The sequence below is a fragment of the Zingiber officinale genome, chromosome 7B, assembly GCF_018446385.1.
Source record: "Zingiber officinale cultivar Zhangliang chromosome 7B, Zo_v1.1, whole genome shotgun sequence".
Classification (NCBI taxonomy): domain Eukaryota; kingdom Viridiplantae; phylum Streptophyta; class Magnoliopsida; order Zingiberales; family Zingiberaceae; genus Zingiber; species Zingiber officinale.
The window spans coordinates 102,761,675-102,773,240 of NC_055999.1; the positions used below are offsets into that span (position 1 = coordinate 102,761,675).

The 11,566-nt window shown below is 36.8% G+C and overlaps 1 protein-coding gene across 1 annotated transcript; it reads left to right on the forward strand.

Moving 5' to 3' along the window:
* The first annotated feature begins 1,241 nt into the window (after window positions 1-1,241).
* LOC122006615 (cysteine synthase-like) lies at window positions 1,242-11,280 on the forward strand. The gene is made up of 10 exons (XM_042562182.1): window positions 1,242-1,553; window positions 2,242-2,351; window positions 2,420-2,477; window positions 3,931-4,194; window positions 4,281-4,418; window positions 4,516-4,567; window positions 4,648-4,727; window positions 5,600-5,659; window positions 10,563-10,643; window positions 11,023-11,280. Exons 1-10 carry the CDS (start codon window positions 1,311-1,313, stop codon window positions 11,113-11,115), a joined length of 1,179 nt encoding a protein of 392 aa, XP_042418116.1. The 5' UTR covers window positions 1,242-1,310; the 3' UTR covers window positions 11,116-11,280.
* Window positions 11,281-11,566: the final 286 nt, after the last annotated feature.

Here is an 11,566-nt window from a genome sequence, read left to right on the forward strand (position 1 = left end):
CGACAACCTTCCATTGGATATGATGCTTGACTTTCTCAATCAAAATCCGCCAGCTCTGAAAAACAATTGACGTCAGATAGGATAACGATTATTTTACGACTGATGAGAAGTGGAAATTGAAAAGAAGACAATAAAAGAAAACCGACCTCCTCCAAATTTCTTGAAAAAAAATTCTTTAATAATAAAAAATAATTCATCAAACACCTAAACATATGTTTATATAAACTACAAATATTAAAACCTAAATAAAAGGAAAAATCTTAAAATATGAACTGCAATTAATCCTAATAAAACAAAAAATTATTAATAAAATAATAATCCTAGAATTCCTAAATAGATTCAAAATATAAAAATACCTAAGATACTAAAAAAAAAATCCCCAAATTATCATTCCTCATAAACGAACCATGCTTCAGTTAGGTTCAGACTAAATCAAGCCCAGCTTAAATAATCATTTCAATAATTTAATGCATTTTAGGCTCGATTTAATTTGACTTCGTTGCTTATCATTGTAGTAAAAAGTAATTATGTTCACCCTATATACCTCTTACAACCCTTCTTAAATTATATGAAGGGAGATAAATCATAGGGTCAACTTATAGCCAACTACTATTTTTTTTTCCAAGAATATACATTGTCAAAAATTAATTTCTTACCCGGTAAATCTCCCACTCTCCAACCAAATGGAATGGATGGACATTCCATGGGGACCTCTGTTATCTTATTGTGCTTGAGGATCAATTCGTTTGTCCCCTCGGATGGGTCTAGTGGTTAGCGCATGAGGTGTTGCCACAATAAGGTTTGGAGTTCGAATCTTGGCAAAGCCGAGGTAAATACCTCTCTTATGCTAGTCATTATTCGAAAGGCTAGTAGCCGACCGTGATTTATTTCCTCCATGTTGGCCTTGGGATGGGTTGGCCGGGGCGCTGAGGGCGAGCGTATTCGTTTTTTTTTTTATCACAATTGAGGATCAATTCGTTTAGTCTCCTTGGGACGGTGCGGTAATTAAGACACGGGATGTTGTCACATGAGATCTTATGCGTTAGAGCATATTTTTCCTTATGTCTTGACCACATGTACTAATGATTAGTAGTTATTCGTAATTTAACTATTCTGTATTGATATAAAGACGGATTAACGGATACACCGGAGACGAGGAAATCGCCTTTATAACCTTATTTATTCACAAAATTAATTAATTAATTATTATTACAAAAATCTACTTCGTTATCCTGAGCGATTTATACTGACTTTGATTCGATTTTCTTTGGGCTCCGCCCTCTCTCTGCCGTCTCTCCCTACCCTCCTCCATGGCGTCGGTCTCCAGCCCCATCCCGTCGTCGTTCGCCTCTCACTTACGGACCGCGCACGAATCTCGTCCACTTTCCCAGCCCATGCCCCGATCTTTTTTCGTCAGCCCTGTGTCGGTGTGGAGAAGAAGGATCGCAGTCGCTCCGTCCAACCCCCCTCGGCGCCCCTTCGTCTGCGAAGCTGTTTCCGTGAAGCCGCAGACGGAGATCGAGGGTCTCAACATAGCCGAAGATGTGACGCAGGTACTTCGAGATTTATCTTTTTTTATTTATTTTATTTTTGGGGGGAGGGATAAGGTCTTTGAGATGGAATCATAAAATAGTTTTCTTTTAAAGTTTTCATAGATGGCTTGATATGAATGCATTACTTGTCTGAAAACTTATCACTCTAGTGTAAATCAATTTTTAGAACTGAACATATATTTAAGTTGAGATTTTGTACAACACTTTTTGATTATTTTTTTTTTTCAAATGTTAAACGCTATTTATTTATGGCTATTTTTGATTTTGTTTAGGTTAGTAATTTTGGAGCCTAGCAGCTCTTTTCACAGGAATGCTTGAACGATTTTTTTTTTTTTATGGCTATTGTATTCTAGTTTCCACTTTGCATCAGTTAAGTTGTTTGATATAACTGTATTCATTTGGAGATCTTGTTTAGGCATCACTTCTTGCAATACGATAAGGGAACTAGTTTAACCAGTTAAAGTAAGAAGACACTATTAAATTAAGCAAAATGATTCAAAAGTGTCTCACTAGTAATCTGTAATCGCATTCGTCTCTATTTGGTATTCACAAAGTCATGCTTGTCTGAAATGTTTGTTTATGCTTCTTTTTATATTACAATGTTTTATTGTTTTCTTTTGCAAACCATTAAATTAGAATTTAAGTCTATCTAATCATCCAGCATCTATAATTGGCTGCTTTCTTACAGCTTATAGGTAAGACACCAATGGTGTATCTGAACAATATCATAAAAGGGTGTGTTGCAAACATTGCTGTCAAACTTGAGATAATGGAGCCATGCTGCAGTGTTAAAGATAGGTACGTTTTTTTAACTGTTAATGTATCTTTAGAACAGGTTATATAATATATTTGTCCGTTTTTTTCAGGATAGGACACAGTATGATAGCTGATGCTGAACAAAAAGGGCTCATTACACCTGGAAAGGTAATCAAATGGCTTCTTTCACTGTTATTGTTTCCTTCCATTTTTCCATATCAATATATCATAAAATTGTATAGGGGATAGTTTCACTTTGTTCACATAATTTTTTTTCTTTGCAAAATGCCCTTAAACTTTCAAAATCTTAATTCCTTCCTAAGAGAGTTGCTTTTGGTTTAAAGCTCAAGCTAGATTCTGTAATATTATGTAATGGTCAACACCATGTGGCATTCACATAGCAGCTAGGTTGATGCTGCATTTCTAACATATTGGAGATGGTACAAATATTCTATTATAAAGAGAATTTCATTTTCTTTTATTTTCCATTTGATTTACTCCTAATGCCTCAACCTGTGACATCTACATGGTGAAAAACTGGATGTGTACGTTGAGCGTCTGACACAAAATTCCTTTTATTTTTCTCCTTGGCATGTAGTGCCATATGGCAAGGACATTGACCATTAGTTGACTGAAAACTCGACGTGGTTTTTGTGCACTTGTACAACAAATTGAATGACCTTTGAAAAAGAGATTCTTTGTCTATTGACAGCACAGTACATATATGAGGATGATTTGAGGGTTATTCAATAACATTGGCAGTTCCTATTTGTAGGTGTTGAAGTTGAAGAAAGACTAGTAAAGCCAATTCAAATTTAACATTGGTACATGCTTGATTGTTTTTTTGTTGGGAGTTGTGACATATTTTACAATGTAAAACTTGTGAAATATGTAATTAGAGCCAGAACTAGCCAACACTAGAAATTTGTCTTAACAGGAGTAGATGCTGAACATTGAACAAGGAGATGTAATAAATCTGAAAAAAAAATCTAAAAATCCGAAAGGGAAAAAATAAAAGCAAATATTTGTCTACTGATTTATGTCAACTTTGTACAATAATTTTTAAAAAGAAATATACAAAAAAGATATTTGATCTTTGTGAAAGGAAGAACAGAAAAAATACTATAAAAGATCTTTAAAAGTGGATTCATTCATTGAATATTTGCCATAGTTTGACGCTGGCTGGCAATCTAACGCAACTCTCCTCCTTTATCCGGGCTTGGGACCGGCCATGACTAGTCGTCATGGGCGGAGTTAAAAGATCTTTAAAAGTGAAAACTCAAAAAACTGGATCTAAAACATCCATTGTAATGACAAAAAAGAAACTAATCAATAATGATATACATGAATATAACAGCAATTATTTAGCTAAGTCAATTTAACAATCAAATATAAAATTTAATTGTTGAAATTTTGGTCATGTTGTCTGAAAAAGTGAGTTTCTTGGCTGCTTTAAGTCATAGTAAATGCTTCAATAATGGTGTCAGTTTTTATATAAATATTTGTCTCTTTTGCCCTTTCTGAGGTTTTATTGTACGATCTTATTGTAGTTTACTATATAAATCTTCAATTTCATAGTCATAATTACTTACTAAAAGTTTATTTATTGATGTTTCTAAAGAGTATATTGGTGGAACCAACAAGTGGTAATACGGGGATTGGTCTTGCATTTATTGCTGCTGCCAAAGGCTACAAACTGATTTTGACTATGCCTGCCTCTATGAGCATCGAAAGGCGAGTTCTACTTAAAGCTTTTGGAGCAGAACTTGTCCTTACTGATTCTGCCAAAGGCATGAAGGGAGCAGTTCAAAAGGCAGAAGAAATTGTGAAGAAAACACCTGGTGCGTACATGCTCCAACAGTTTGACAATCCTGCAAATCCAAAGGTGACATTCTACCAACATAATTCTTCCAAGTTTTCTTGTTCTATTACCAGTGCTATGTTATTCCATCCTATATACTCTTAATGCAGATACACTATGAGACTACTGGTCCTGAAATCTGGGAAGATACTAGAGGGAAGGTTGACATTTTTATTGCTGGAATTGGCACAGGCGGAACTATTTCTGGTGTTGGCCATTATTTAAAGGAAAAGAATCCTAACATTAAGGTTCTTCCTTATGATTCTTCTCCTTATCATTGCCATTTTTTTCTTTTTTCTTTTTTATTTACTGAATTTCAGTCTTGCTATTCTTCCATCACTTCAGGTCATTGGCATTGAGCCTGCTGAAAGCAACATTCTTTCAGGGGGGAAACCTGGTATGAACTGCCATTATATGGTGTTTCTTATTGTGCTTCAACATGCTTTTATCCCCTTAAACAAAACCCTTCACATGTAGGTCCGCACAAGATCCAAGGAATTGGAGCCGGTTTTGTACCCAGGAATTTAGACCTTGAAGTAGTAGACGAGATTTTAGAGGTAGGAGCTTGTGAAAATTCTTTGCTTTGGCAGTTTGATTGTGTTATTGATTATTGAATTATTCACTAGTCATCTTCTTATTGCATTTGATGGATAAAGCCTTCTTCATCTGCTAGTAATGCATCTACATAGTACATACTTTTGAGTTTATATCCTATTCAATTATGTTTCTGACCACTTCTCTTTTCAAGTTCTATCTCTCTTGTCAATAGTCTAAAAAATTCGTGCATTTTAAAACTTTACTAAAAATAAAGTTTAAATTGTTCTTCTCTTAAACCTTCATTTTTTGTCAGGTCTGTCTGAATATATGGTTAGCTCAATATTGATGTACACTATCCTTTTCCTACTTTCCTCGATATTCCCACCCTGGATTGTTTAGTTAACTTGGAATGCCATTGTCAATTCCTTTGCCTCCTCTTTATGTGTCTCCAGGTGTTGAACAATGTGCCAAATAAATAGGTCTGAATATTCATTATTTAGTGGCAACACCTGCATTTGCGAGTCATGACAATTTTATATGCAACTTAAATTGTGTCAGCTAAGGTACAACTTCCTAAGGAGAAGACTTTGCATTTTATGTTATATATGGTGAAATTTGATGGCATTGATTTACATAAATGGTGACAACGTTTGCACCTTGTAATCTAATTAGACTGCTTCATTTTTTTTTTAATTTGCTTCTGCAGATTAAACCATTGATGATGCAACAAGATAGATAAATAATTTCATTTTCATTTATGATCTCTGTGGGGGAACTTACTGCAATCTACATTGTATGAATGACATGACAGTTTTTTTTACTACATATGCTGACACATACTGAATCACTCTCGTAATTCACTTTTCATCATCTTCTACTTATTTTGCTGCAGATATCAAGCAATGAAGCTGTTGAAGCTGCAAAACAGTTGGCTCTCCAAGAAGGATTGCTGGTATATATGCCCTCTTTATGACTTTTGGTTTCAAATTTTGCTATCATTGTGTGATATTTTCTTGTCAAATTTACTGAAGAAGAAAACCTAGTTTTTAAGATTTGCCTGTAGTCTTAGTACTTCTAGTTTTTGGAAAAATAACCTGCCCACAGGGCATGTTTCAAACTGATTATTTGCTGTAAAGATATTCCAAATTTCTTTTGGATGCAAATGCTTTATGAGCTTACCTGCATTACGGTACTAGTCAGTGATGCCTTCCTATGATGTTCTGTTTATTGAATTCTCTGAATTCATAAACTCTTTCTTAATTGTCATTGATTATGTTTAATTCTCTGAATTCATGGACTCTTTCATAATTTTTTGTTGATTATGTTTAATTCCCTGAATTCATGCAACTATTTTGCAATTATATCAATTATCCTTCAATATTGCCATGCGCCCGAGTCAAGCATATCATGATAGATTTCTCTAGATTATGAGGTTTGGAAAGCATGGTAGTTAATCATCAAAAAAAAGTGTAGGCATCTATTGTTGGTACAATCAACCTCCAAGGTTTTAATGTCGACAAATATGTTTAAGTAAGTTTAATAGAGCTTGATCATGAGAAGTCTTAGTCGTGGCTAGGCAAGGGTGGGGAGTCAACCGAGTGACTAGTCCTAACTGCGGTTAGGCAAGGGAAGTCCTAGTTGCATGCTAGGCAAGAAAAATCTCAGTAGATCGTGTTAGATCGAATGGGTGTGATAGAGGGGAGGGGGGTGAATATCGCACTTTTTTTAAAACTTCTCTTTTTCTTTAAAAGCAGAGTCGTGCATAGCGAAAAGTAAAAGGAAAGACAAGCTTGTTTACTTCGTTCGGAGTCTAGGTCGGCTCTTATTCGAAGGTCCGCGATCCTTGATCACACCGATGGGCGATTACTATAATTCTTCTTTCCGAAATCCTCGGAAAGAAGCAGAACGTACAAAATGAGCAAGATAGTAACAACCTACTATCTTGCTTAAGTTAATTACAATGCAAGCTAATAAAATATACCGACAAGTAATGGAGTTGAAGCTTTGGTTGGCACTATCGGACGGAGTGACTTGCAGAGCTGATGAAGACTTGTAGCACGAGCAGCTTGCAGATGGGAACTTTTGTCAATCAGAAAGTGTTACACAGCCTCAAACCTCGAGCCTCTTTTTATAGGTGTAATGGACGTTCGGTCTACCGATCTCTCTGTTCGGTCGACCGAACCAGCTCCCTTCCTTCCTGGCTAGAGTTTGACGTTGGTTCGATCTCGGGCATTAATTGCTCATTAAGGGTTCGGTCGACCGATTCCTCTTTTCGGTCGACCGAACAGGCTCCTTCCCTGTTCGTCAAGATTTGCCGCGATCCTTATTTAATGCTGCTTTAATGTTGATTGGTTCGGTCGACCGATCCATGGGTTCGGTCGACCGATCAACCCATTTTCCTTATCCTTCTGATCGATGCTGGCATTGCTAAGTCATCATGGTTCAGTCGATCGATCTTATTGTTCGGTCGATCGATCAAACTTTGATCGGGCTTTGATCTGGTCTGATCTGAACACTGCCTTGATTCTTCTTGTTCGGTCGACCGATCCTCCGGTTCAGTCGACCGATCCAGTCGGACCTACAACATAGTGTTAGACAGAAAAGAATCCTGCAAAATAGATGTTAGCACAGTAATAATATTATAATGCATGAGTAATATAAAAGACAGTAGAACTGTCTTGATCTCAACTTTGAAACCTTTCCAATTTCTTCAGTTGGATCAGCGACCTAAGGTTGTTCCCTTCGGGAACCCGATCTCACTGTCGCTCCTCCAGTTGTTTACCTCAACTTACCTGCCAAACATGGTCCTCCAGACATGTTTGGACTTTGCCTGCTCAGTGTCTGATTGTCTGATCCACTAAAACTTTTCCTGCAATACTATATTAGCCAACAACAATAATAGTAATACAGAATATAATGATAAACCTAATCCTAGATTTATCGAGATCCGCTGATTCGGTCAATCGCGCGCGGTCGACCGGAAACCATCCGATCAACCTTGCTTGGAGTTCACTCCTCCAAGACTTCTCGTTACCTAAGGTTATCTCTCCCTATGTTTTTCACCACTTGACTTCACTCACCAAGACTCAGTATTCGGCTACCCAGGGATCAGGTCTTCCAGACCTATCCTCCTGGCTTCCACGATATACCGAGATTTCCCTTGCCTCAGTATTTGGCTACCCAGGGATCAGGTCCTCCAAACCTATCCACCTGGCTTCCACGATCTACCGAGATTTCTCTTGCCTAGCTTCCAACTAGGACTTCCCTTGCCTAGCCTACAACTAGGACTTCCCTAGATCAAGCTCCATACTTAAGCGTACTTAAACATATTTGTTTAACATTAAAACCTTGGAGGTCGATTGCACCAACAGATCGTGGAAGACAGGTGGATTCGATAGGTCTGGAGGACCTGATCCCTGGGTAGTCGAATACTAAGGTAAGGAAAATCTCGGTAGATCGTGGAAGCCTGGTGGATTCGATAAGTCTGAAGGACCTGATCCCTGGGTTGTCGAATACTAAAGCAAGGAAAATCTCGGTAGATCGTGGAAGTCAGGTGGATTCGATAGGTCTGGAGGACCTGATCCCTAGGTAGCCGAATACTAAGTCTTGGTGAGTGAAGCTAGGTGGAGAAAATCCTAGGGGATGGTAACCTTAGGTTCTGGTGAGTGAAGCCAGATGGTGAAAATCCTAGGGGGAGACAACCTTAGGTAGCGAGAAGTCTTGGAGGAGTGAACTCCAAGCAAGGTTGATCGGATGGTTTTTGGTCGACCGCGCGCGGTCGACCTGACTAGCGGATCTCGGTAAATCTAAGTTTTGGTTTACCATAGTATTATATATTACTATTATTGATGTTGGCTAATATAGTATTGTCGGAAAAGTCTTAGTGGATCAGGTGATCAGACACTGAGCAGGCAAATTCCAAATAGATCTGGAGGATCAACGTTTGGCAGGTAGGTTGAGATACACAATTAGAGGAGCGATAGTGAATTTGTGTTCCTGAAAGGAACAACTTAAGCTCGTTGATCCAACTGAAGAAACCTGGAAGGTTTCCAAGCTGAGATCAAGACAGTGGAACTGTCTATTATTATTACTCATGCATTAGATATATTATTATTATGCTAATATTTGTTTTGTAGGATTATTGTGTAACACTGTTTTGCAGGTTCGGCTTGATCGGTCGACTGAACCCGATGATCAGTTGACCAAACAAGGTCAACTTAGAGCAGATATCAGTTCAAACCAAAACAGAGCAAGGTCTGATCAAACCTTGATCGGTCGACTGAACCAGAGGATCGGTCGACCGAACCATGATGACTCAGCACAGTTCAGATCGAGCAGAAGCAAAGAAGGAAGAGCGACTGATCGGTCGACCAAACCAAGGGATCGGTCGACCGAACAATCATCACTTAATGGCGCATTAATTCCAGATCTCGAAGAACAGGGAAGGATCTATGTTCGGTTGACCCAATAAAGGGATCGGTCGATTAAACACTTAATTGTCATTAAATGCTGAAGATCGAATCAATATCAGATCTCAGCAAAGATGGAAAGAAGCTGGTTTGGTCGACCGAACTCAAGGATCGGTTGACCGAACGTCGACGACTCTTATAAGAGTAAGCTCGAGGTCCGAGGTTGGTGAATGAAATCTGATTGGTTCGAAGTTCATCTCTGCGCAAGCTACAAGCTACTACTCCAAGAAGTGCCGACAAGCTGCATACTCATTCTTAAGTCGGTATAATTTTACTAGCTTGTAATTGTACTTATTTATTAGTAAGATAGTAGGTTGTTACTATCTTACTCATTTGTACACACTGCTTTTTTCCGAGATTTTCGGAAAGAAGAGGTTCAGTGGATTGTCTATTGGTGCGATCAAGGATCGCGGGTCTTAAAGTAGAAGTTGACCTAGGCTTCGAGAACCAAGTAATCGAATTGTGTTTTCTATTTTCCGCTGCATGATTTTGATTTTAACAAGTAAAAGAATTATTTTTAAAAGCACCTCTATCACACTCTGTCGATCCTACATCTATCGCTTCTGATGGATGGGAGTGGTTACCTCAAATTTCCTCATAGCTGACTGTAGGAGCCAATTTGCGATATTGCTTTTATGTAAATATGAATAATTGAAGCTACTTAAACCACAATTAATTTCATGCTCCAAATCAACTCTTCTTTTCTGAAACATTAATATCAATAGACTGAAGTATGAAAGCTATGTCAAGTTGAACAGTAGAAGAGATGATGAAGATTTGGTCCCTATTGTTCATACTTGGGTCCTGTATATTCTTTCTTCTAAAAAATGTCTGACCTTGGCATTGACCAGGTCAACTACCAATGCTTTCTATTTCAACTTTCTAGAAATATTTGATGTAACTCCTGAAGCTCTTCAAGAGAATTAATTCATTGAAACATGATTCATACTGCTATTGAATTTTTCATAGTTAATGCATTCATAGAATTGTAATTACAACTAGAAGTTGATCAGACCTGAAGTCTCTAAATTATCGAAAAAATGAAATAAACGTAAATTTTACACGCATCAAATTTGAATCCTAATTTTAAATATCGAGGTTCCTCTGTTGCTAGGATTTTGATATGAGCATCATGTGGTGTGGTTCATTCATTGCAGGATTAAAGTAGGAGGACGGTGGTAATCTATGAATTTTATATTTTTCATAAATATATGATTTGTTATTATTTTTCCATAAACAATAGGAATGTAATTCATTGTATGCGCCACCAAAAACATTAGATGAGATATCAAAGCGTTTTTATTTGTGAGATGCTCCATCTTGCAATGAACTTACAATTAAATTCATTCGGTATGCATGATCGTTAGTATTTTGGATACTCTTCAGGTTGGAATTTCTTCCGGAGCAGCAGCAGCTGCAGCAATAAAGGTTGCAAGTAGACCAGAAAATGCTGGGAAACTTATCGTGGTATGTCACTGCTTACAATTTTTTTTTTCCTTTTTTGATAGACGTTTGTGGAAAATAAAACCAAACTAATAACTTTGTGATCACAATAATATAGCTAGTCAAAGACAAGTACTAACAAAAGAATAAAAATACCTCAACTAATCATACTTGAAATATATGTTCTCTACTAAACTATAAGGAATAGGGAAATATTAGATTCCCTTCTTAGTCGCCTATTCTATAACTCTTTCATGCATCTTTATTGATATTGCATTGTTATATTTTTGTTATTTCTATCGTGTTGATTTTGTTTTTTTCTTTTTGGTGCTTTCTTTTGAGTTATTTCTTGAGTTCTGCACAAAGCTAAACAAAATTATATAACCGTTTCTTCACTGGTTAGGTTGTGTTCCCTAGCTTTGGTGAGAGATATCTGTCCTCTATCCTTTTCCAATCAATACGAGATGAATGCGAGAAGATGCAACCCGAGCCCTGATGCAAACTTGTAACATCTTCAACTCATTTTATTCAGCTTGTTGGCAACATCATAAGAATACATGCACAATCTTTTAATGCATAAATTAATTTTGCCATTATCAAAAATATTCTCTGGCTGTTTTGAATAATATTTTAGTTAATGTAAACACGTGGTTTTGTTTTTTTTTCTCTGTGAAAAAAAAGTAAGCAAATGTTGCAAATAACTAATCGCATAGATGATATATTAGTTTCACTTTCTTTGAATATATGTACTATGCTTTTTTTACTATGCTATGAAACTAAAATGGGGGGAAAAAATACAAGGTTATTCTTTTGGGCCTTTTCTATTTCCTTTATTTTTTTTTAAGTAAAAATGCAATTTGAGATTTTAGACAGTGCTAGAAATCTGCACAACGTTTTATTCTACAAGTTTATATTTCTATTATTTGCATAATACAAAAAGTTTAATC